We start from the raw sequence: 26530 nt of genomic DNA on the forward strand, positions 1-26530 counted from the left end.
GGTGAACTGGTTAACATGTATTTGAGGCCGGGCATGGTGGTTCATGTCTGTAATCACGGCACTTTGGAAGGCCGAGGCAGGAAGATCGCCTGAGCCCAGGAGTCCAAGACCAGCCTGGGCAACACAGTGAGACCACGTTTCTTTTTTAAAAAAATTGTTTATTTTCACTTTGGCTCTTCTTTGACATACTTTTTTTTTTTTTTTTCTTTTTTTTGAGACGGAGTCTCGCTCTGTGGCCCAGGCTAGAGTGCAGTGGCGGATCTTGGCTCACTGTAGCCTCTGCCTCCCAGGTTCAAGTGGTTCTCCTGCCTCAGCTTCCCCAGTAGCTGGGATTATGGGCGTGCACTACCACACCTGGCTAATTTTTTTTGTATTTTTAGTAGAGATGGGGTTTCACCATGTTGGCCAGGCTGGTCTTGAACTCCTGACCTTAAGTTATCCACCTGTCTTGGCCTCCCGAAGTGCTGGGATTACAGGCGTGTAATCTCTTTACGTAAAATTTTTTTTTTAAATAAATAAAACAAAACAAAAAACATGTGTTCAACTCCTGACCTGGTATATTGTCTTCTTTTTTATTTTATTTTATTTTTTTTTGAGACGGAGTTTCGCTCTTGTTGCCCAGGTTGGAGTACAATGGTGCGACCTCGGCTCACCGCAACCTCCGCCTCCCAGGTTCAGGTGATTCTCCTGCCTCAACCTCCTGAGTAGCTGGGATCACAGGTGTGAGGCAACACACCTGCCTAGTTTTGTATTTTTAGTAGAGATGAGGTTTCACCATGTTGGTCAGGCTGATCTCGAACTCCTGACCTCAGGTGATCCGCCCGCCTTGGCCTCCCAAAGTGATGGGATTACAGGCGTGAGCCACCATGCCCGGCCTTTACTGTTTTCTAGAGTACTATTAAAAATGGCCACAGAGGATAAACTAAAAAAAAATATATTTTACACAAACACATATACAATCTACATATACATATATGCATGCATGCAATATATATAATATATACAGATTTGTATACTTGTGTGTGTATATATGTTAATGAAACTGCAAGCATAAATTTTCTCCCCTTAAATACTAATGCCTGGGTTTATATGTATATTTCGAACCTCCTTCCCCACACAATGGATTTTTCAAGTGCATCTGTCAGAGACAAAGGCTTCTAGGTACCTCATTCTCTTCACTATCCAGGGCTCAATCATGGCACTCACTGTTAAGTATACTCAACTTTGAAGTGGGTAGTCATAGTAACGCTGCCAGTCCTTTTCAAGATTCTTTTTCTTCTATTCCTCTTCTAGCCTTCCTCCTATCTCAAACCAGCACTTAAAAATACAGAAAGGTGCTACTTGGTGAGTGGGACACTTTTTTGGACACTGCCTTAACTGGGAGAGAAAAGACAAGGGCAAGGATGTGGGCTATTTGCATAGCATTGCCTTGAACAGTGTTTGCCGTAGTTGTGGGAGTTGGAAGGAGAAAAGAATAACTAAATAGAAGCTGGTAACTGTGCAAACAGCAGGGTGCCTCTTCCATCCAACACTAAAGAGAAGCCATCTTTTGTCTATCCTGTCCGTTCGCAAGATGATCTCTAATGGCAGGACGGAAAAGGAAAGCATTAAAAGTATTACACGATGGCATGCAAGCAGATCCTCCTGACGTATTGTAGTTGCTGAGAAACTGGCATGGAAGGTCATACATACACGAAGAGGATAAAGCCACCATGAAATATAAAAACATACATGTCTGTAAATGCCTGAAAAAGTTCTGGATGAAAACTCCCCAAACTCAAAAGTGGGCATCCTCCACTAAGGAACTGGGGGGAGGGTGCTGGAGGGCCACAAAGAGGAAAGTTCACTTTGTAACTGTACTTTTGTACCATGAAACATTTAAACAATGAGAACAGATTCATGTACTACTTGTACTTTTTATAAAATCAAATTTTAAAAGGCATGGTAGAGAGTTTTTTGAGATTTAAAGTTAGAAGTATAAAAACCTAGCAGATTACCAGCACTCAAAGACTCAGAAAGAGACATAATCCCCAACGAGGCACATCAGAAGTCTCCTTTCACACTGCATTGTAGCATACTGATTTCATGGATATTATATCCTGCAAGATTTTGCAACAAAACAATTCATGTGACAAACTCTGAAAAGTTTAGGCTACCTTCTATTTACAAACTTTTTTTTGATACAGAGTCTTACTCTATTACCATGACTGGAATACAGTGGTGTGATCATAGCTTATTACATCCTCAACTTCCCAGGATCATGCCATCCTCCCACCTCAGACTCCTCAGTAGTTGGCACCAGAAGCATGTGGCACCATGCCCAGCTATTTTTAATTAAAAACATTTTTTTTTTTTTGTAGAGACAGAGTCTGCTTATGTTGTACAGGCTGGTCTCCAACTCCTGGGCTCAAGTGATACTCCCGCCTAGGCCTCCCAAAGTGCTGGGATTGCAGGCGTGAGCCACTGTTCAAGTCGCACACATTTTTGCTATTCTTCAGCACTGTTATTTAAAAACAGAACTTCTGAACTCATATGTAAAATTTAATTTTTAAAACCTCTAAGTACACTCAATATTTCTAAAATAAAAAGATAATACTATCTTAATACACAGTCTTTCAAAGCTATTATATTTTATATACTTTTGGTGAACACATTACTGAGAGTTAAAAATTGGGTTGCTAAAGAGGCAGACCCCAGTTATCGTAATATTCACTAGGCACTGAGGTTGAGTCCATGTACCATTCTCGTAATTAAGAAGTCTTTTAAAAACTGTTTGGGGCCAGGTGTGGTGGCTTACACCTGTAATCCCATCACTTGTGAGGCCGAGGAAGGTGGATCACTTGAGTCTAGGAGTTTGACAGCAGCCTGGCCAACATGGTCTCTACTAAAATACAAAAAAAATAGCTGGGGTGGTGGTGTGCACCTGTAATCCCAACTACTTGGGAGGCTGAGGCAGGAGAATCTCTTGAACCTGGGAGGAAGAGGTGGCAGTCAGCCCAGATTGCACCACTGCACTCTAGCCACTCTAGCCTGAGCACAGAGTGAGACTGTCTCAAAAACACAAAATAAAAAACAAAAACTGTTTGGTCTCTAGTTTTCATGTATTTTATTTTTATTTTTTTAAAAACAGGGTTTCGTTCTGTTGCTCAGGCAGGAATGCAATGGTGCAATCATAGCTTACTGCAGCCCTGAACTTCTGGACTCAAGTGATCCTCCGCCTTAATCTCCCAAAGGGCTGGGAATACAGGTGTGAGCCACCAGCACCTTGCCTGGTCTCCAATTTCTTAAATGAGTAGTCAAGAGAATCAAAGTTCTGGTATCCAGTTACATTATAGAAAGCAGTATTACATGGACTTTGCAGGGTAACAAGGAAATTTTTATTCATATCTAGAGTGTTCCTTTCTGTAAGTATGCTTACGGTCTGAAGTACATATAAAAATAACAGGTAAAAACAAAAACTCAGTCCAAAGCAAAAACTATTTTGAATCAATTTTATATTTAAATAAAACATGTAACAGTGATTTTTTTTTCGCTAATATGAGATGTTCTCAGTGACTAATCTTTAAAAGCAGAGGAAGTAGGACACGTACACATTCCCAGTAACTTTTCTGAACACATACACATCAACAAACTATTTCAAAAATAAAGACCATGAGGAAATATTAGAACTTACGTGCTATCAAAAAACACCATACTGGCTGGGCATGGTGGCTCACCCCTGTAATCCCAGCACTTTGGGAGGCCGAAGCAAGTGGATCATTTGAGGTCAGGAGTTCGAAAACAGCCTGGCCAACACGGTGAAACCTCGTCTCTACTAAAAATACAAAAATTAGCTGGGCATCGTTGTGGGTGCCTGTAATCCCAGCTACTCAGGAGGCTGAGGCAGAAGAATCGCCTAAATCCGGGAGGAGGAGGTTGCAGTGAGCCGAGGTCTGGCCACTGCACTTCTCCTGGGCCACAGAGCAAGACTCCGTCTCAAAAACAAAAAAAAAAAACACCATACATTCGCTAGTATCATAAGGTGGAGACTGAGATCATGCTCATGAAACTTTAGCTTTAAGTCCTCTGGTCCCGATCTTGATCATGCTTAAGCAACAGTATTAACTGATAATAGTAACAAAATATTGTTATTTTCTACAATAATTAAGAACATAAAGATAACCTTTAACAATGAGGGAGTCCAATCAACTGAAATTCAGGTAATTCCCACAATTGATACTGTTCAATAGTTGAAAAGTTCTTCTACATCAAACTTCGTACCATAACTGTTACAGAGAAATGACAGTCTTCTTTCTATAGTAGCATGCTTAAAATGTAGATTACACAGAAAGAGAACATTTTTAGTACAAACAAAAAAAGAGGCGGTGCTTAAAGTACAAAGTAGAAGGATTCCTCAGAAAACAAAAGCAAAGCCTCCTTGAGAAGATCCTTATCTTTGCCTCCTCTGTATAGGAAGACTCACTTCTGCCATGAGCTGACAATCCATCTGCACATTAGTGTAAACCACTCCAACATACGAACGATGGCTACACTAAGACAGTCAATGGTCAGCGTCTGCCCACTGACTTATTACGCAGTAAGTAATAAGGAGACGTGAACACTGGACAACCTCCAGCTGAATCCCATGGACCCTTACTGTTAACCTGTCATCCACCATCACAGTTTTGGATCTCTTGTTAAATTAAAAAGCATGGGTTTAGCAGAAAAGGAATCTGGGTCAACTGCATTCCTTCTCTTAAGCTGTTACTTGGGATAAATCGAGCTTCCTCATCTGAAAAAGTGGCTTTCAATTTGGCTCACACAAACTTATTAACCATGATTATCACAGCACATGCACATAGGAAATAATAAGTGTTTCATTTTCCTAGGGGACCGATCGGGGCAGAAAAGGTGAGTCAAGGTTTCTTGGCAGTGCAGAGCAGCTAAAAGATTTGTACTTGTGCTTTAAAAAGATAGGGTGTAGGGTGGGAGAGAAGGATCCTTCCCTCATCACTTCAGGCAAGTTTCTCTCTCCCTTTTCAGAACTCATACAGCAAAGTATTTGGCATTTACAGCATGTCTTGTATCGTCAGCCACATTTTCATACTGCAAGAGCTTGTATTTTAAAATTAGATTTAACACTCCTCTAAGAGTCCTTATATTCATTGACTACTCTAGGGACTACTCATTTGCCAGTAGCAGTAAACAGTTTACTAATAAAAAAAAATACAGCAAGGAGTGTGGGTCAGTTGTATTCAGAGCGCTCGCCATGTGTCAGGGGCTTTAAAAGTGGAGGCCTCTTCCCGATCACCGAAATAACCCTGGGAGGTATCCTTCCAAAGCCACACATTCCCTTCCTGTCTTCTCGTGCACCGCTCCGATTCCTCTTTCCACTCCGGGGGACGGATCTGTCATATTTACCGGCACAGAAGGAACGCTCGTAAAAAATTAGTTACTAGTATTACTAAGGCCGCACTGGCGGCGGCGGCACAGCAACCACACCTACTCAGCTGCCACGGCGCCGGGAGCCCGAAGAAGGAGGGGCAGAGGGACCACCGGGTCTCCCGGCGCCGCCCCCTCCTCGACTCCTTCGGGGAAGGTTCCCAGCCCGGGACCCGGGGCAGGGCCAGCGCCAGGGCCAGGGCACCCCGGGTGGAGAGGGGCAGGCGGGCCGCTTCTTGCCCCCGCCCAAGCACGTGGGAGGCCGGCAAAGACCAGCGCCCAGCCGGAGAGGGGAGAGAGACCAGGCCAGGCAGGAGTCGCGGCCTGGGGAGACGCGGAGGTAGAATCCGGCGGCCGAATCGCGGTCGTCCCGCTGCCTCCTCACCGGGCGCCTCGGGACAACAGCTTCCCGAGGGCCGCCCCTAGAGCCCCTGCCTCCCGGCCGCCCGGCTCGGGTCACCCTGCCGGAGGCGGAGCTCCGCGGAGGCCGGGACGGCCCTCCCCAGCCGAATGCCCCCTTCCCCGCGGGCGTCCCCATGCCCCTCCGCCACTCACGGTGCTTGCCGCTGCCGCCGCCGCCGCCGCCGCCGCTCGGGTAGCTCAGCAGCAGGAAGGGCAGCGGGGAGCCGGGGGACGGCGGGGTCCTCCAGGAGCGCTGCTGCTGCGGCGGCGGGCGCACTCCGAAGCCGGCGCCTCCATCGCCGGGGTAGAGCAGGAAGAAGGGGGCGGCCACCGGCGAGTCGGGCTCCGACTGCCCGGCGGGGGAGGCCGGCGGCGGCCCCACCTCGCCCTCTCGGTCCGTGCCCCCGGCGGGAGCGCGGCGCAGCTCCTCGGGCCGCCACTCCCCGCCCCTCGCCGGCTCCTCGCTGCAACTTTCGGCACCTGCGGTGGGCGGCGGCGGGGTCTCAGCCATGCTCACTCCTTCCTTCGCCGCCGCCTCCGATTCGCGCCCGGGCCTGGGCAGGGGAGCAGAGGGTCAGGGCGAGAAGCCGCCGCCCCGTCCCGTCCGCGCCACCGCCACCGCCACCGCCACCGCCACCGCCACCGCCACCGCCACCTTTCTCCTCAGCCACGGGCTGGCGCCTGGGCTCCGCTCGGCCCACAGCCCGCCCCGCCAGGGTCCGAGCCAGCTGGAGGGACCGCCCCGCCCGACGGCGCGGCCTCGCTACCGGCCGCCTCCTCCAGCCCCTCCCGTCCCGGCCCCCAGCCTGTGACTCGGCTCCCCTAGGGGGCAGCGTCCTCCTCCTCCCCCTCCTCACCTTCCGCTTCCCTCCGGCGGGGCTGACTCCCTCCCGACCCTCCGGCCCTAGGCTTCGTCCTTACCCGCCCCCGCTGGGCCCTCTGAGGCGGTCAGGTGTGTCTGGTGGTTGAAAGGTGGAAGACCTGGCGAAATACCTGGCGGCGTTTTGTCGTGTAACCGCCAACTTTATCGGTAACACGAAGGCACAAAGATCTGGGTTGAAGAAGAGGCGAAAGCTAATTTTCAAAAAGCACCTCCGTGCCCCCGGGTATTAAACTGTACCATTTGCCTTTCACACACTGGAATTTCAACCGTTGATTCACTGTTTTGATTAATGAGCTCTTTATGTGAGAAACCAAAGGTGGGTGTCTTCCTTTCACCACCTCTTTTGTTCCCGTCTTGTGCGCTGTACTGAAATCCTGTATTTGCTTTGACTTTAACTCACTGGTTTTCTAGTGCCGCGGGTGCGCATGAGTGCATTTTAAATCAAACAGCTTAGAATTTATACGACAAATGTCAATTACAGGTCGACAGTTCTCTCTTTCACAGTGCCCGTGTCTCGCTAGTAATTAGCCACCGTTGCTTTGAGTATTCGAATCAATGATTACTGATCCAGTAATTCCCTTAAGTAAACATTTCTTTCGGCAATAAAGACAATTTCCAGTTACTCTCATGGTTCTTTATCCTGAATTCCTAGCTGATTAGCCTTGTGTTTAATGCTGGCATAGAAGCCATGTTGACTCATAATTAAAAATCACTGTTGTGTAACATTTTGCCCACCTGCTTTTTCCTCTTCTCTGTTCAGCCCTTCCTTGTGTAGAGGAAGTTGTACTTCTTTGAAAGGAAAATTAAACATTTTTATTGCTGTTGTTATTCTCTGTAAATCACTCTTGAAATTACTACTCTCAATTACCATGAGACTTGCAATACTACTTTTCGCTGAGTCTTTTCCAAGCTTTTAAAAAGGAAACGTTTACAGGATAACTTCAACAGTCTTAGAAAATGTCTTAGCTTTTTGGTTTCTGGCATTTCCCTGACCTGTTGATCCCAGTCCTACTACCTACTTGAATAAGTTATTTGTCCAGCTCTGTAAAATGATTATATTATTCATAGATACTGTGAGGGCTAAATAAGAAATAGAAATAAAGCCTTTAAAATACAACTTAACATTGGGGTAAATAATAATTGTTAAGGCCGGGCGCGGTGTAATTCCAGCACTTTGGGAGGCCGAGGCGGGTGGATCACGAGGTCAGCAGTTCGAGACCAGCCAGCCCAACATGGTGAAAACCGTCTTTACTTAAAATTTAAAAAATTAGCTGGACGTGGTGGCGGGCGCCTGTAATCCCAGCTACTTGGGAGGCTGAGGCAGGAGAATCGCTTGAAACCGGAAGGAGGAGGTAGCAGTGAGCCCAGATTGTGCCACTGCACTCTGGGCAATAAGAGAAAAACTTCATCTCAAAAATAAATAAGTAATAATAATTATTAGTAGTAGTAGTACTCACTTCAGCAGCACATAAACTAAAATTGGAACGATACAGAAAAGATTAACATTTCCCTGCACGAGGATGACCCGCGAATTTGTGAAGCGTTCCATATTAAAAAATAATTATTACTAGGGATATTTTATCATTTTGGCAAAATAGCATTTAAGTTACAATAATAAAACATACTGAGTTGGGGGAAAAAGCCTTTTCATTATATCTTTAGCATTTTTAAGGTGGTTTGGGCCTTAACTCTTGGTGCAGGTGAGAATCTCAATAGGAAGACATATTTGTCTTTTAGGAATTGCTAACTGTATGATACCTTCATAAGAAAAACTGAAAGCATTTGACCCGGCAGTCCCATTAACGGTATATACCCAAAGGGCTATAAATCATTCTACTATAAAGACACATGCACACGTATGTTTATTGCAGCACTATTTACAATAGCAAAGACTTGGAACCAATCCAAATGCCCATCAATGATAGACTGGATAAAGAAAATGTGGCACATATACACCTTGGAATTATGCAGCCATAAAAAAGAGTGAGTTTGTGTCCTTTGCAGGTACATGGATGGCTGGAAGCCATGATTCTCAGCAAACTAACACAGGAACAGAAAAAGCAAACACCACATGTTCTCACTCTTAAGTGGGAGTTGAACAATGAGAACACATGGACACAGGTAGGGGAACATCACACACCGGGGCCTGTTGGGGGGTGGGGGTAAGGGGAGGGGAAGCATTACAAGAAATACCTAATGTAGCTGATGGGTTAATGAGTGCAGCAAACCACCATGGAACATGTATACCTATGTGACAAACCTGCACGTTCTGCACATGTATCCCAGAACTTAAAGTATAATTTAAAAAAAAAGAAAAACTGAAAAATTGGATGTATTATATGGTTTTAACATTCACCCTTAACTGGATCCTTTATCTTGTTTTTACATGCAGAAATTCCAAAATAACATTATATTCTCATCAGGTTCCTTCACAGAGATGTTTTGCAATGTTTTGGTAAAGAATTTGACAAGAATCTACACTTAACCACTGCAGGGGCCGGGCGCGGTGGCTCAAGCCTGTAATCCCAGCACTTTGGGAGGCCGAGATGGGCGGATCACGAGGTCAGGAGATCGAGACCATCCTGGTTAACACGGTGAAACCCCGTCTCTACTAAAAAATACAAAAAAAAAATTAGCCGGGCGCGGTGGTGGGCACCTGTAGTCCCAGCTACTCGGGAGGCTGAGGCAGGAGAATGGCGTGAACCCGGGAGGCGGAGCTTGCAGTGAGCTGAGATCCGGCCACTGCACTCCAGCCTGGGCGACAGAGCGAGACTCTGTCTCAAAAAAAAAAAAAAAAAAAAAAAAAAAACAAAAACCACTGCAGGTAGAAGAAATGAGAGCAGAGTCCTCACAGATCATTCTTGAGAAAGGCCAATAATCAACCAAGGAAGTCACCAAGTTAAAATATGAAATATTATCTAGTCTGAATTGCCAGCTTTCTCCTTTCTTATTAGTCAAGATACCTACAGGTACAGAAACAATGACATGCTGTTAATCATTCAGTGCATCGGATTTTTGTGCCTCTATTTTTAAAAAGTTTTTTGTAAAAATATAGAACACTTTTCGAATTTGTGTATCATCCTAGTATAGGAACCATGTTAATATCTGTATCATTCCAATTTTAGTATATGTGCTGCTGAAGAGATTACTGTGCCTCTATTTTTAAAAAGAGTTCTATTTATGTTTTATGTAATTAATTAAATGGCAGTAAAATTAATACAGAAAATCAACTGAAATATGAGTTCTTAAAATTGATAGACAAGGCTATTTATGAACTTTTTCTTTAAAGGTGGATGGTACTCCAAGTTCCTAGTTTCTTAATGCTTTTAGCTTTTGAATCAATAATATAATCACAGTTTTGCATTAGCTTTAGTGACATAAAGGGCTGATTCAGCTGCTATACACATTTAAGGAAGCCAAGATTATAAAAACAAGCCTAAACATGTTGCTCCTTCTTGAGAATGCACAGAGCATCTTCCTATACTGTTTTAAAGTGACAACATCCAAGCACTATAATTAAGAATCAAGCTCTATTAATTTTCTTGTGAAATAAAGCAGGAGGTGCTTTTCAACTTTATCTGCATTTTATTTTTAGTTATCCATGTTTGGTTTTTAAAAAATCCCTTGGTAGGCTGTGCGCGGTGGCTCACGCCTGTAAGACTGAGGCAGGAGAATCGCTTGAACCTGGGGAGGCAGAAGTTGCAGTGAGCTGAGATCGCGCCGCTACACTCCAGCTCGGGTGACAGTGCGAGACCCCATCTCAAAAAAGAAAAAAAAATCCTTTGGTGATCTTAAGGATACTTAAAAATACATTTAAAAACTTTTTAAAGATCAATGTTATGGACAAGAATATATTTTTAGTACAGTATAAGCTTCTTAAGAGCTGTGAATCAGGCCAGGTGTGGTGGCTCGCACCTATAATCCCGGCACTTTGGGAGGCTAAGGTGGACAGATCACTTGAGGCCAGGAATTCAAAACTAGCCTGGTCAACATGGTGAAACCCCATCTCCACTAAAAATACAACAATTAGCCGAGTGTGTTGGCACGCACCTGTAGTCCCAGCTACTCAGGAGGTTGAGGCAGGAAAATTGCTTGAACCCAGGAGGTGGAGGTTGCAGTGAGCTGAAATCGCACCACTGCACTCCAGCCTGGGCAACAGAGGGAGAAATCATCTCAAAGAAAAAGGAAAAAAAAAAAAAAAAAAAGGAAGATACCACTTGAGAAGTGTTGATATTCTTTTTCAGTATAGTATATAGATTTATTATAATTTTAAAATAATGGTTTTCTTGAGCTGTTTATTTTACGTTGTATGGCACTTGGGAAATGTCATATTTGAAAACAGTCAATTTAAGCCTTTGTGTTAAACTTATTTTAATAAATGTAGAAATGTATTGATACTAATTAATATAATGCCTTATTGTGAAAGCTCTGAGTCCATTGTTCTTCTGAATTACTAAATTTTGATGACTGTAACTTAATTACTTATTTTTTCAAAACATTCATTATAAAAACACCTAGTTACAACACTGTAGTGTGGGAATAAAATAATGAAAATTTAAAATATATGTATTTAAGGCTAGGTGCGGTGGCTCACACCTGTAATCCCAGCACTTTGGGAGGCTGAGGTGGATCACCTGAAGTCAGAAGTTCGAGACCAGCCTGGGTACATGGTGCAACTCCATCTCTACTAAAAATACAAAAAAATTAGTCTGTTATGGTGGCGGGTGCCTGTAATCCCAGCTACTCAGGAGGCTGAGGCAGGAGAATCACTTGAACCCAGGAGGCGGAGGTTGCAGTGAATTGAGATTGTGCCACTGCACTCCAGCCTAGGCAACAGAGCGAGACTCCATCTCAAAAAAAAAAAAAATATATATATATATATATATATGTACACACACACACACACACACATATATACCTAGTCAATTTATATCTCCTCTCTATATTTATTATAGATACTCTTAAGAAGTAAAAACAATATATTTATCTACCTCGAGTGGGATGAAGAAAAAAATAAATAATATATTTAGGTCAATCCATGATAGTTTTCTTTGGGTGCAGACATATGGATACATTTTTCCATTTTTCTACTTTTCTGTATTTGTAAGTAGTCTGTAATGGATGTGTTGCTTTTAAATAGAAAATAAAACACACTGAGGGGTTATTTTGATTCATAGTTTCATAATTATATATTTTTTATGAAGACCTAACAGCAAAGTTGTATTCCTTGTATATACTGTGGAGAAATAGAGTTCAAGAGGAGCTGATCATATTTGTGTCTTTTTTGAGTGTTTATTATTATTATTTTAGAGATGGAGGGTTTCACTCTGTTGTCCAGGCTGCAGTTATACTCCTGGCTTCAAGCAATCCTCCCACCTCAGCCTCCAGAGTTAGTGAAGATATTCAAAAACAGTGTTCAAGAACAAAATTCAAATAGCCTAATCATTGACGGAAACTCTAGTCAAGTTCCTACTACAATTTCCTTTGCCAAAATTTGAGGTTATTCTTACTATCAGATTTCTAATTAAAATAATGTCCTTGGACATAAATAGAAATATTTAGTTTGTAATAATATCATACTTATAGGTCAATTATTTTGAGTATTACGGATCAGAGAATTGAAGAAAGAAGACTTCTCCTAATTCTATATCACTGACAATACATTGTTTCCACAGGTCTAAAGAGACTCCAGGGACTCTTCAGCCTACAGCATAGCTGAGATTACAGGTGTGAGCCACCAGACTCAGCTAGTGTTTATCGTAATAATGTTGCTGGCCAGGCGCGGTGACTCAGGCCTGTAATCCCAGAACTTTGGGAGGATTGAGGCGGGTGGATTGCTTGAGGTCAGGAGTTCAAGCCCAGCCTGGCCAACATGGTGAAATCCTGTCTCTACTAAAAATACAAAAATTAGCCAGGCGATGTGGCATGCACATGTAGTCCCAGCTACTCGGGAGGCTGAGGCAGGAGAATTGCTTGAACCTGGGAGGCAGAGGTTGCAGTGAGCCAAGATCATGCTACTGCACTCCAGCCTGGGCAACAGAGTGAGACTCTGTCTCAAAAAACAAACAAACAAACAAAAAAACCGGGCACGGTGGCTCATGCCTGTAATCCCAGCACTTTGGGAAGCCAAGGTGGGCAGATTGCCTGAGGTCAAGAGTTCGAGACTAGCCTGGCCAACATGGTGAAACCCCGTCTCTACTAAAAAGAAAAATAAAAAAATTAGCCGTGCATGGTGGCATGTGCCTATAGTCCCAGATACTTGGGAGGCTGAAGCAGGAGAATCACTTTAACCCAGGAGGCGAAGGTTGCAGTGAGCCAAGGTCACGCCACTGCATTCCAGCCTGGGCAACAGAGAGACTTTATCTCAAAATCATAATAATAATAATGTTGCTGAAGATTTCTATGAATGTATCCAGTAATTCTCATGCTCTTTCAGGTTCTTCTTCTTTTTTTTTTTTTTTTAGACAGAGCTTTGCTCTTGTTGACCAGGCTGGAGTGCAGTAGTGCGATTTCGGCTCACTACAACCTCCGCCTCCTAGGTACAAGCGATTCTCCTGCCTCAGCCTCCAGAGTAGCTGGGATTACAGGTGTGCACCACCATGCCTGGCTAGTTTTTGTATTTTTAGTGGAGACGGGGTTTCACCATATTGGTTAGGCTGGTCTCGAACTCCTGACCTCAAATGATCCACCTGCCATGGCCTCCCAATTTGCTGGGATTACAGGTGTGAGTCACTGTGCCTGGCCCATCCTCTGCTTTAAAGCTTCATCTTTTCTTGCCAGTATTATTGCAAAGGATTCCTCACTGGTTTTCCTGCCTCTGGTTTTAATCTATTCCAGTTGCCCTGCTCTACAGCAGTTAGAATGAGTAATTTACTTTTCTGAACATTCACCTAATTATGTTACATCATTTCTTAAAAACCTGGGTTCGGCCGGGCGCGGTGGCTCAAACCTGTAATCCCAGCACTTTGGGAGGCCGAGACGGGCGGATCACGAGGTCAGGAGATTGAGACCATCCTGGCTGACACGGTGAAACCCTGTCTCTACTAAAAAATACAAAAAACTAGCCGGGCGAGGTGGCGGGCGCCTGTAGTCCCAGCTACTCGGGAGGCTGAGGCAGGAGAATGGCGTGAACCCGGGAGGCGAAGCTTGCAGTGAGCTGAGATCCGGCCACTGCACTCCAGCCTGGGTGGCAGAGCTAGACTCCGTCTCAAAAAAAAAAAAAAAAACAAAACAAACAAACAAAAAAAAACCTGGGTTCACTTCTTTATGTCTGGGATACAATCCAAGTGCATTAACTACCTAGTAAGGTCTTTCATGATCTAACCCCTTCCTATCTTTCCAATATTATCCTCCTATCTTGTCTTACCCCTTGTTGCCTTTGGCTAAGCTTAACACGTCTGGCCTTATTCATATTGTGGTACCTACTCTACCTCTCCCAAACTCTACTCAAACAAACCTGTGATATTTTCTCTGCTCTCCCCATGTAGAAAGGTACATACCATTTTTGAGGTCCCATAGCATCCTATTTAAGCAGTTAACTGCTTTAATTGTAATGAATTTATGCCTCTTCCCAAAGTTAGCATCATTTTTTCTTTTTCCAATGCATAAAAGATTTATTTTTTTGTACTATTTATTCCTTGTACTATTTCCTAAGTAGTTCTCAGCCCCCCTCACTTTATTTTTTATTTTTTATTTTTATTTATTTATTTTTTTTTTTTGAGAGGGAGTCTGGCTCTGTCGCCCAGGCTGGAGTGCAGTGGCCGGATCTCAGCTCACTGCAAGCTCCGCCTCCCGGGTTCACGCCATTCTCCTGCCTCAGCCTCCCGAGTAGCTGGGACTACAGGCGCCCGCCACCTCGCCCGGCTAGTTTTTTTTTTGTATTTTTTAGTAGAGATGGGGTTTCACCGTGTTAGCCAGGATGGTCTTGATCTCCTGACCTCGTGATCCGCCCGTCTCAGCCTCCCAAAGTGCTGGGATTACAGGCTTGAGCCACCGCGCCCGGCCTATTTTTTATTTTTTTGAGACACGGCCTCACTGTACCCCAGGCTGGAGTGTAGTGGCGCAATCACGGCTCACTGCAGCCTTGACCTCCCAGGCTCAAGTGATCCTCCCACCTCAACCTCACCAGTAGCGGGGACCACAGGCGCACGCCATCATACCCCGCTAATTTATGTAGTTTTAGTAGAGATAGAGTTTCGCCCTGTTGCCCAAGCTGGTCTCAAACTCCTGTGCTCAAGTGATTTGCCCACCTTGGCCTCCTAAAATTCTGAGATTACAGGCGTGAGCTACCACGCCCAGCCTCATTTATTTGTAAGACTCTTTCTTCTTAAGATCACATCAAAATTCTTTTTTTCTGTGACCTTCGGGTATCTGAATAAAAGCAATTTAGAAAAACTGGACTGAATAAGAAGCTTAAGGAATAACTTATTTAGCTTACATTTATATTTCCCTTTTTATGTATGCTCAAGTGTGGTGTGAATAAAACTGTAAGTATGTCTAAAAGAAGTCATTTAATAAATGTAAAAAAATTTTAGGTGCTAATTAAATTCTGCCATCTACTTAATTTGAATAATCCTCACCCCACCATGGCAAAATTGCCTATTATATATATTAAAACAGGCCATATAAAACAATGCACAAGGGTAAAAGATACAGCCCTTCTAGCATAAAGTTTTCTTTTTTTTTCACACGGAGTCTCGCTCTGTTGCCAGGCTGGTGTGCAGTGGCATGATCTCGGCTCACTGCAACTTCCGCCTCCCGGGTTCAAGTGATTCTCCTGCCTCAACCTCCTGAGTAGCTGGGATTACAGGAGTGCACCACCACACCTGGCTAATTTCTGTATTTTTAGTAGAGGCGGGGTTTCACCATGTTTGCCAGGATGGTCTTGATCTCCTGATTTCTTGATCTGCCCTCCTAGGCCTCCCAAAGTGCTGGGATTACAGGCGTGAGCCACTGCGCCCAGGCTAGCATAAAGTTTTCTAACTGAGGTCCATGCACTCCTGGCTTCAGGGAGTCCAGGAACCCACTGTCATATGCAAAATGTGATGAAGACTATGCTATGGTTCTGGGGTGGGGTGTGGGGAGGCCTATTATTTTTAAGATTCTCAAGAAGAAGTCCCATGGTAATGCCACATCATATTTCACTCCTGTAATTAACTTCATTCATATGCCTAATGTTATTAGCTGAGAAAAACCCAGAGCAATGTTTCCCAAAACGTATCCTGTAGGCCATTTGGATCAGAATCATGTTGCATACCGGTTAAAATAGAGATGACTGGACCCAACACCAGGACAGTTCAATCAGAATCTGTGCAGGTAGGGCACAGGAATCTGTACTTGACACTTACCAACTGACCCCTGGAGATTCTGGTTTAAGAACCATTATTGTTGGCCAGGCGCGGTGGCTCACGCCTGTAATCCCAGCACTTTGGTAGGCCGAGGCAGGCAGATCACGAGGTCAGGAGATCGAGACCATCCGGTGAAACCCTGTCTACTAAAAATACAAAAATCAGCTGGGTGTGGTGGCAGGCGCCTGTAGTCCCAGCCACTCAGGAGGCTGAGGCAGGAGAATCACTTGAACCCAGGAGGTGGAGGTTGCAGTGAGCCGAGATTGCGCCACTACACTCCAGCCTGGGCAACAGAGCGAGACTCCATCTCAAAAACAAAAACAAAAACAAACAAACAAAAGAACCATTATGGTAGAACCAAAGAAAAATTAACTCATTCAAGTGGAGTAAATTTGCTTTTTAAGACAGGGTCTCACTCTGCAGCCCAGGCTAGAGTGTAGTGGGGCCATCATGCCTCACTACAGCCTCAACCTCCCCAGGCACAGGCAGTCCTCCCACCTCAGCCTCCCAAGAAGTTGGTACTACAGGCACGTGTGCTATCATGCCCAGCTAATTTTTTAAATGTTTTATGTTGCCCAGGTTGGCTTGAATACCTGGGTTCAAGCAGTTCTCCTATCTGAGCCTCTCAAAGTGCTGGGATTATAGGTGTGAGCTACCACACCTGGCAGTTTTTCTTTCTTTTTTTTTTTTTTTTGAGATGAGTTTTGCTCCTGTTGCCCAGGCTGGAGTGCAATGGCACGATCTTGGCTCACTGCAACCTCTGCCTCCTGGGTTCAAGCGATTCTCCTGCCTCAGCCTCCAGAGTAGCTAGGATTACAGGCATGCGCCACCATACCCGGCTAATTTTGCATTTTTAGTAAAGACGGGGTTTCTCCATGTTGGTCAGGCTGGTCTCAAACTCCCGATCTCAGATAAGTCACCCACCTCGGCCTCCCAAACTGCTGGGATACCAGACGTGAGCCACTGCACCCGGCCAGTTTTTCAAAATTGGATTTAAAAAAATAGTAACGAACATGAAGCACTTACTACCTGTCAAGTGTTCTAAACTGATGTTACATGATGAACTATTTAAACTATTAACTATTATATATTATTCAATGTGAGGAAATTGGGATACAGAGAGGTTAAGTAGACCAAAGACACATGGTACGTGGGTGAAACAGGGCTTTGAACTCAATCTGGCTCTGGAGGCTAAACTTTTCCCAATCACTTCCATTTACTGCCTTTCTTTTCTTTTTTTGAGATGGCGTTTCCCTCTTGCTGCCCAGGCTGGCGTGCAATGGAGCAATCTCAGCTCACTGCAACCTTTGTCTCCCGGGTTTAAGTCATTCTCCTGCCTCAGCTTCTCGAGTAGCTGAGATTACAGGCATGCACCACCACACCCGGCTAATTTTGTATTTTTAGTAGAGACAGGGTTTCTCCATGTTAGTCAGGCTGGTCTCTAACTCCCGACCTCAGGTGATCCACCCACCTCAGCCTCCCAAAGTGCTGGAATTACAGGTGTGAGCCACCACGCCCGGCCCTATTGGCTTTCTTAAAGCAGAACATTTTATTAGTTTCCTCCATGTCTTTTTGCTTTGCAGTTTAACAAATGTTGATTCTTGATACTTGCTGTCATTTAAAACTGCTTTGAAGCAAATGTAAAATCATTGTTTTTATTTTTTAAGAATAGCTGAATCAAAATATATCATCTGGAATACATAGCTAAAGTAACTACCAATTAAAAACTCAGCTATGAGAAACTATATCTTAAACAAAATAAAAAAATACAGACTAATATTTGTTGATGGGGGAGTATTAAGTTTCTATACTGTTTTTTTCTTTTTTATTGTTGAAACTGAGTCTTTCTCCGTTGCCCAGGCTGGAGTGCTCACTACAACCTCTGCCTCCCAGTTTCAAGTGATTCTCCTGCTTCAGCCTCCCGAGTAGCTGGGACTACAGGAGTGCACCACCATGCCTGGCTGATTTTTTGTTTGTTTGTTTCAGTAGAGGTGGGGTTTTGCCATGTTGATCAGGCTGGTCTCGAACTCCTGACCTTAAGTGATCTGCCTGCCCCGGCCTCCTGCTGTGCTGGGATTACAGGCATGAGTCACTGCACTCTGCCTGTGTCTGTTTTTTAAATTTTCAAAGGCAAATTACAATTTTGTTTTTAAGAATAAAAAAAAGTAATGTGATTAGCTGAAGCAACTTTTTTTTTTCAGTGTGATTTTTGTTGTTGTTGTTGTTTTGAGACAGAGTCTTGCTCTGTCACCCAGGCTGGAGTGCAGTGGTGCGATCTCAGCTCACCACAACCTCTGCCTCCCGGGTTCAAGCAATTCTCCTGCCTCAGTCTCCTGAGAAGCTGGGACTACAGGCATGGGCCATCACACGAGGCTACTTTTTGTATTTTTAGTTGAGATGGGGTTTCACCATGTTGGCCAGGATGGTCTCGAACTCCTGACCTTGTGATCCGCCCGCCTCAGCCTCCCAAAGTGCTGGGATTACAGGCGTGAGCCACCGCACCCGGCCCAGTGTGATTTCAAATTCTAGTTAGAAACATGATTTTTTTTTGGTAACATCTATAATTCAGTGTTCCTGTTCAATACCTGTTCATCACTGTGATCTCCGAGATGTAAAGCATACTAAGTTCCACTTTTCCTGAATTATTCTGGTAATATTAACTTGTATAATTTAACATGTTAACTTAAAATTCTTTTATTTCATAGCAACTCCATCCATTCCTCAGATATATTAAATACTTTGTGTAAGATATGTGAATAAAATTAATTATTCAAATTATGTAAGCTAGATTTTATCTTTTAGATCACAAAAAGTAATTTTCCAGTTTGCCAGAAGCTTTGACCATTAGGTAGTTCTTAGAGGTCTGAAAAGTGAATAAAATCTATTTCTACACAAAAATTAAAGTGGCATGTTGATCTTATTTAACTTCTTCGTAGATAAGAATATAGGTAAGAACTGTGGCTTAGAGAAATTGACTGGCCCAAAGCCAGTCAGCTGTTAGTGGCAGAGTAAGTGCATCACTAGCTATTTAGTGGATCACTAATTTGATGTTTTCTTCTACTTTAATTTTTAATATTTTGTATTTTTCATAGCTGCCTATCGTTTAATATACTGCCATAAAACTAACAGGTTGTTGTTGCTTTCCACTGATGCCTGCTACCGGTAATCTACTTTATTGGAACTCTTACCCATGAAGCTCTCCAGAATTCACAAAGTGAATTTTTACAAAGATTATCACATTGGTTAACAACTTATTCATGCACCAATGACAGTACCCAGCACATCTCAGTGCTCTTTAAATGTTTGTTAAATATACATACAAATTTTGAAAGATGAGGCTGGGCATAGTGGCTCTCACCTGTAATCCTAGCACTTTGGGAGGCCGAGGTGGGCAGATCACCTGAGGTCAGGAGTCCAAGACCAGCCTGGCCAACATGGTGAAACCCCATCTCTACTAAAAATACAAAAATTACTTGGGTGTGGTGGTGTATACCTATAATCCCAGCTACTCCGGAGGCTGAGGTAGGAGAATCACTTGAACCTGGGAGGCGGAGGTTGCAGTGAGCCTAGATTATTCCATTGCATTCTAGCCTGCTCTAGCCTGGGTGACAGAGCAAGACTCTGTCTCAAAAACAAAAACAAAAACAAAAAAACAGCCAGGTGCAGTGGCTCACATCTGTAATCCCAGCACTTTGGGAGGCTGGGGCTGGTGGATCACCTGAGGTCGGGAGTTCAAGACCAGCCTAACCAACATAGAGAAACCCCATCACTAGCCTGTAATCCCAGCTACTCAGGAGGCTGAGGCAAGAGAATCGCTTGAACCTGGGAGGCGGAGGTTGAGGTGAGCCGAGATTGCGCCACTGCACTCCAGCCTGGGCGACAGAGCAAAATTCCATCTCAAAAAATAAAAACAACAAATTTTGAAAGATGTAAATATTATATCCAACAACTTATTTTTCCATTAACTCACATCAAAGTCATGTTTTATGTTTATAATATAGGATAGCACCATCTACATCCTAGCTACTCCAAAATGAATAATATTTATAAAGTATTGTGATGTCTCTAAAGGAATATATAACATATTTTTTTCCACTTTTCTAAATGGAAGATTTTTCTTCCTTCAAAACATAATTTTTTTCTTACCAAATCCATCTGTCAATCTATTGTCTCTACCCCCATATAATCTCCGAATATAGCAGGGATTTGATATAAAACACCAGATACTTTTCTTGAAAATTTTTAAAAATTTATTTTGTAGAATCTCACTATATTGCCCAGGCTGGCCTTGAACTCCTGGGCTCAAGCAATCCTCTGCTTCAGCCTCCTGACAGCTGTGACTACAGGTACCTGCCATGCCCGGTTGAACACCAAAAACTTTTTTTTTTTTTTTTGAGACTAAGTCTTTTGGTCACCCAGACTAGAGTGCAGTGGTGCAATCTCAGCTCACTGCAACCTCTGCCTCCTGGGCTCAAGTGATTGTCCTGCCTCAGCCTCCCAGGTAGCTGAGATTACAGGTGCATGCCACCATGCCCAGCTAGTTTTTGTACTTTAAGTAGAGTCAGGGTTTCACCATGTTGGCCGGGCCGGTCTCGCACTCCTGACCTCAGGTGATCCACCTGCCTTAGCCTCCCAAAGTGCTGGGATTACAGGTGTTAGCCACCATGCCCAGCCCAAATACTTTCAACCTCTAACTTCATGTCCTCTCTTTTTGCCCTGTCCTAGATTTTCTGTAACTCATGTGCTTATCCAATGCTACCCTTTCCTCCCTAACTTATTAATTTATCATTTATAAGCCAACACTTAAAAGACACTGTTCTAAGTGCTTTATATACATTAATTCACTTAATCCTCATAACTCTACAAAGTAGGTACTATCATCCCCATTTTAGATGAGAAAACTGAGTAACAGACAGATCAACTAATTTGTCCAAATCCCAGGTACTAAGTGATGGAGCTGGGTTAGAAACCCAGTATTCTGGCCAGGTGTGGTGGCTCAGGCTTGTAATCCCAGCACTTTGGGAGGCCAGGAGTTCGACCAGGACTGTACTCCCAGCTACTCCGGAGGCTGAGGCAGAACTGCTTGAACCTGGGAGGTTTAGGTTGCAGTGAGCTGAGATCACACCACTGCACTCAAGCCTGGGTGACAGAGTGAGACTGTGTTGCAAAAAAACCAAACCAAAACAAACAACCCCCCCTACAAAAGACCCAACCCAGCAGTCTAACTACAGTCTGCTCTTAACCACTGACTTATGGCTTCTCTGAGGTAGGTATAATAATAGAGACTCATACAGATGAAGAAAATGAAACTCAGAGATCAAGTAACTGAAAATCATCCTGTTAACTCCAAAACCTGTATTTTTTCTGTTATATAAAAAAATAAAAAATAAAATAAAAAGTATAGAATTGGGTTCTGAAGCCATAAAGGCTGGGTTGAAATCCTGGCTCTGCCACTTAATAGCTGTGTGACCTTGAGAAAGTTACTTCTTTTTGCCAGTTTCCTTATCTTCAAAATACGGATAACAGAATTTACCACATAAGGTTATGAGAAATAAGGAAATAAGCACAAAGTGCTCAGAAAAGTTACCTTAGAAAGCACTGTTATTTTTATTTCCAACCTACCTCTTTTATTTATAAGGAAACAAAATAATTTGTCCTGTGTGCTACTCTGAGGAAGTAGCTGTAAGCCAGAGGTTAAGAGAATGAATGCTCAAGTTAGTTTGGGTTCAGATTTCCAGAAGGTGTCCTTTAGAAGGTCAACCTTCCAAAATTTCAGCATCCTCATCTGTAAGAGCACAGTATCACCTTGCAAAGTTATTTTAAAGATTAAATGAGGTGATGTACAATTAGCACATGGCAAGTGTTCAATAAATATTAATCATGCATCATCTCTGCATCTCTAGCAGCTAGCACAATGTTTACTGAATACACAGTGACACAATGAGGAAATTAGCGCTTTTTTTTGTGGGTTTCCTTCACTAGTCCTCTCATTTTCTTCCCTGGCAATATCCTATTTTTACATTCACCACCTTGACATCTTCCCTCTACTTAGAGACCAGTGTAGCAGCAAAGAAAAATGGAACATTGAGCTGGGCGTGATGGCTCATGCCTGTAATCCCAGCACTTTGGGAGGCCAAGGCGGGCTGCTCACTTGAGGTCAGGAGTTCAAGACCAGCCTAGCCAAAACCCTGTCTCAACTAGAGATACAAAAATTAGCTGGACGTGGTGGTGAGCACCTGTAATCCCAGCCACTCAGGAGACTGAGGCAGGAGAATCACTTGAACCCGGGAGGTGGAGGTTGCAGTGAGCCGAGAGATCCTGCCACTGCACTCCAGCCTGGGCTAGAGTGAGACTCTGTAAAAATGGAACTTTGTTGCCACTTAGTTACCACTTACCTAGTAGTAATCATATCAAATTTTTAGCAAATGGAGTGCAAGCACAAGCAGCAACCGCTGCAAATCACCAGTAAAGAAGGGGAAATGGGATTTTTATCTTATTTACCACATGAAGAACTATGAGAAAATATTGACAATTGATGTAATTACGGCATATATCTTCCTTTTTCTACTTTTAACCAAAGTTTCATTCCTATGCTTTTAAACCACACAGAACGTATGAAATCCATGTTAACATTAAGTCCATTTATTAACAAGTAGCCCAATAATTACAGTTAGGTAAATAAAATATTTCAGAACTATTTTATAGGCTGCTTTACAAATAACTCTCAAAGGTGCATTCTCTTTATGTGAAAAGTTACACATGTTCTGAGTTTAACACTGTACAATGAACTGTGAAATTTGCCTAAGCTAATACCTGTTTAACAGAATACTGAAAAACTTCAACATCATCTCTTTTCTCAAGCACCTTCATATTGCTCCCACAGTTCTTATAATCTTAATATAAATTGTCCAATAACCCAGACAAATTTCCCTGTGGACAAGAATTTTTAAAATTTAAAGTATTATATATTAATACAATCACTTTAGTTAAAAGTAAAAATGTATTGATCCACAATTGCCAAAAACCTTATGCTAAGCAAAAACTTCATTTAAGCTTAATGCTCTTTTTAACTCCTGCACGAATGCCAGATAATTCACCACTATAACGTTGCTCTTCTTTACGAACTTCACGAACCTGGCCTCTTCTTCGAATTTTGGCTCTTCTGAACTTCTCCCTGTGTTTCACTCTGGGATTGCGGTCAATCTTCTTTCTCCTAGGAGTAAGTCCCCTATTTTTAGCAATTTGATAGGTAATGGCTCTCTTTGCATTTTGATCTTCAACAGCCTGTTCTTCAGTGCTATTTTCTTCTTTCTTTCTCTTTAGCTTTTGCCTGTCTTCTATTTCTTTATAGTACTTCAGTTTAGCTTCTTCATCAAAATCAGAATCATCAGAAAGATCTGTAACAGCACAGGCAGCAGCAGAAGTCTTTGAAACAGACTTTGGTTTGGGCTTGGTGGATTTTGCTTCCGGAATCAGTTCTTTCTTTACAGCATCATCCTTAAGTGTCAACAGATAACGAATTTCTGCGGACAGCTTCTGATCCACAACTGACAGCTTGTTGATCAAATTTCGGTAGGTAACAAGCCTTTCTATGACAGGATGTCCATGTGCTGGGACTCTCCTAGCTTTCAGGATCAAATAAAAACTGATGTTCGAACAATAATTCAAGTAGAGGTTGTACTTGGTCCTCAAATATTGGCTTCCTTTTCCAGGTGGAATGATCCCTTGTTCCACCAACTGTAACAATGGCTCCAGCTCATCCTTCACCTCTGTCAACTTGACTTTCAGGTCTTCTATCAGCTCCAAGAGTTCTGGGGATTCCTTTCGCAACATTTTCAGCTTCTCCTTCACTGAAACTTTAGCCAAATCCTTCACGACCCGTGTCTCAGTCTCATCTACCTGAGGCACTGGTTTTGCAAAGGCCTCAACCCAGGCGACACCAAAATCGTCCTCTTGCAGCGCTTGGGCTAGGCGCCGCTGAATGATCTGTGCCTCCTCCTCCTCCTCTCTTTCCTCCTCCTCTGCCTCCTGTTGACCCTGCCGGCCTCGGGACTTGGAACCATAGTCCGTGTCATAGTAAAGTTTTTTCCTCTGACCCCACGACAAACTGGGATCCACAGAGGCCTCAGCATCACTCTGCACGGAGCTCCCACCATCATCATCGGCATTCTCCTCCTCCTCCTCCCCCGCACTCCCCCCATCTTCGTCGTCCTCATCGTCCACATCTAGGGCTAGCACCTCCTCCTCCTCCTCCTCGCCATCCTCCTCGTCTCCACTCTGTTCTTCATTCCAGCCCTTAGCTAAGGCGGCCCGGGATCGTGCCTCATGAAAGTCATCTACCTGATCTTGGTAGTAGCTGGTGTCCCCTGGTGAGGGTGGCAATCCTAAATCATCTCCGTTTTCGTCGGTGAGCGTGGGACCTGCCTTGGCTCGCACAGCTGCCCACTTAGCTGCTCCGCGCCGCCGGGATCTCCCCACCATGGCTCACAATCTCAGGTTTTACAGCGACTCCGGACTTTCGGCCACCTCTGACTTCGGTGCAGGAATCAGACGCTCCGATAACTCGTGGCTTTAAACAGCCGCGCGCTCCCCTGCCACCAGAGTTTGCAGACTCAGGATCCGCTACAGGAATTTCTTTTACCTTCCGGCCCCCAGCATGCTCTCCGCGTGGCGTACGATTCAGGACTTCCGCTCGGTCCCTTAGGCGAGGTCACGTTGATACCAACTTCCTTTTCGCTGTGCCCTTTGACGCCAGTCGATTCCGGTGAATTAAAATCTTTCCGTGTGGAAACGATAGGATAAGGAAGTTCCGTTCCACCGAACCCTTTCTTGGGGCTCATGCGCTTATTCTGGAGTGCCTGGGCGTGGCTGGCGGACGGAATCTTGACGGCACCTCCAGGCGAGATCCAGACGGCCAATAGAGGGCGCTGCGCTTTACGCCCTGGAGAAGTCGTGGAGGCATTCCATGGAGTTTTAACTGCGCGTGTACCTGGCATTTGCGACCCGCAGGCGTGTGCTAGTGTAGTTCTCCTGCTCCCTTGTTTTCTCTTTTCTGCTTATCAGGCTGGAAGTTAATCAGATTGTTTTTCTCTCATACCCACCCCCCCGCCCCACCACCACATTTCTGGGCACCACAGCCTCAGGCAGCGCCGCTAGACTCCAGAATCCCGCGGGAGGTTTCCGGGGGAGAGCGCAGGCCGGACCTCCGGCTCGGGTTTACTCATCCCCCTCGCCCTCTCCCTGCTTACAGAGCTCGGGGACCCGCTCCATGGGGATCGATAAACCTAGATGACCCTGAGGCTGACGTTGGGAAGGCAGAGCCCCACTGCAGGGTCTGACTCTTCTCGAGGAGATCTGCCCTGAATGTTAGAGTAATTCAGGGTGTAAGTTTTTAGGCATTACATATGCAAGGTTCGGGGTTAGTATTATGATACCTTTTAATGTAGGTGGTTGGAAGCTGAACTTTTGATATGTTGCTAAAATTAATGGTGACATGGCTGGGCGCGGTGGATTACGCCCGTAATCCTAAGCACTTTGGGAGGTCGAGGTGGGTGATCATTTGAGGTCAGGAGTGCAAAATCAGCCTAGCCAACAATGGTGCAACCCAGTCTCTACTAAAAATACAAAAAAAATTAGCAGGGCTTGGGGCGGGCACCTGTAATCAATCCCAGCTACTCGGGAGGCTGAGGCAGGAGAATCACTTGAACCCGGGAGGCGGAGGTGGCAGTGAGGCGATATCGCACCACTGCACTCTACCCTGGGCGACAGACGGAGACTCTGTCTCAAAAAAATAAATAAAATAAGATTAATGGTGACAATTTCTTTGTTTTCTTTTCTTTTTTTTTTTTTGAGACAGAGGCTCGCTCTGTCGCCAGGCTGGAGTGCAGTGGCGATCTCGGCTCACTGCCACCTCCGATCCCCTGGTTCAAGTGATTCTCCTCCCTCAGCCTCCCGTGTAACTGGGATTACAGGCACACGCCACCACCCCCAGCTAATTTTTGTATTTTCAGTAGAGACGGGGTTTCACCATGTTGGCCAGGATGGTCTCGATCTGCTGACCTCGTGATCCGCCCGCCTCGGCCTCCCAAAGTGCCGGGATTACAGGCGTGAGCCACCGCATCCGGCCAAAGGTGACAATTCTTTGCAGAAAGTATAGTGTCATTAGGTTAATAGAAATAATGCAAAATTTTAGAAAAGTGATACTTTAAACATTTTCCAAGTACCTAAAGGTGTCTGAAACATTTTGAAATTTTTACAAGATTTTAGAAAATAAAATTTAGAAAGATGTGGGCAAAAGTTATGTTCTGATGGTAAGCATGAATTTATTTCTTAATGTAAATTTTAGTACATTTTGTCATTTAGCAGATATTAACTGCTTACTCTTTGTTGCAGAATGCCACAGACAGTAGTGGATCCAAAGATGAATCAGCTAGTTAAGGACTTTATAATCAGGTAGAAAATAAGACGCTCATACAGA

The 26530-nt window shown here is 44.1% G+C and overlaps 2 protein-coding genes and 2 non-coding genes across 21 annotated transcripts in view; 1 reads left to right on the plus strand and 3 right to left on the minus strand.

Moving 5' to 3' along the window:
• The window catches only part of RUFY3 (RUN and FYVE domain containing 3), a 103300-nt gene extending 96776 nt beyond the window's left edge, over nt 1-6524 (minus strand). For 17 of the 18 annotated variants that reach the window (XR_012434890.1, XR_010586861.2, XR_012434884.1 and 14 more), the window contains exon 1: nt 5977-6517. Coding sequence is in view for 11 of the 18 variants with exons in the window: in XM_005555118.5 (XP_005555175.3) it covers nt 5977-6334 (358 nt within the window). In the remaining 7 variants the exon portion in view is untranslated. Of the gene's footprint in view, nt 1-5976 lie in introns of all 18 variants that reach the window. The other variant, XM_065545109.1, reaches the window with a different exon arrangement.
• Nucleotides 6525-8155: 1631 nt separating this feature from the next.
• Nucleotides 8156-8261, plus strand: LOC123573725 (U6 spliceosomal RNA). Its single transcript, XR_006698464.1, has one exon. It is a non-coding gene; the product is annotated as a U6 spliceosomal RNA (small nuclear RNA).
• Nucleotides 8262-9751: 1490 nt separating this feature from the next.
• LOC123573749 (U6 spliceosomal RNA) lies at nt 9752-9855 on the minus strand. Its single transcript, XR_006698485.2, has one exon. It is a non-coding gene; the product is annotated as a U6 spliceosomal RNA (small nuclear RNA).
• A 12818-nt stretch (nt 9856-22673) lies between these two features.
• Nucleotides 22674-24679, minus strand: UTP3 (UTP3 small subunit processome component). Its single transcript, XM_005555132.4, has one exon. It carries the CDS (start codon nt 24532-24534, stop codon nt 23098-23100), a length of 1437 nt encoding a protein of 478 aa, XP_005555189.3. The 5' UTR covers nt 24535-24679; the 3' UTR covers nt 22674-23097.
• Nucleotides 24680-26530: the final 1851 nt, after the last annotated feature.

Source organism: Macaca fascicularis, chromosome 5 (genome assembly GCF_037993035.2).
Source record: "Macaca fascicularis isolate 582-1 chromosome 5, T2T-MFA8v1.1".
In the NCBI taxonomy this organism is placed as follows: Eukaryota; Metazoa; Chordata; class Mammalia; order Primates; family Cercopithecidae; genus Macaca; species Macaca fascicularis.

Excerpts from the sequence above, each read along its gene's own strand:
- UTP3 (XM_005555132.4), bottom strand. The coding sequence starts at position 24,534 with ATGGTGGGGAGATCCCGGCGGCGCGGAGCAGCTAAGTGGGCAGCTGTG.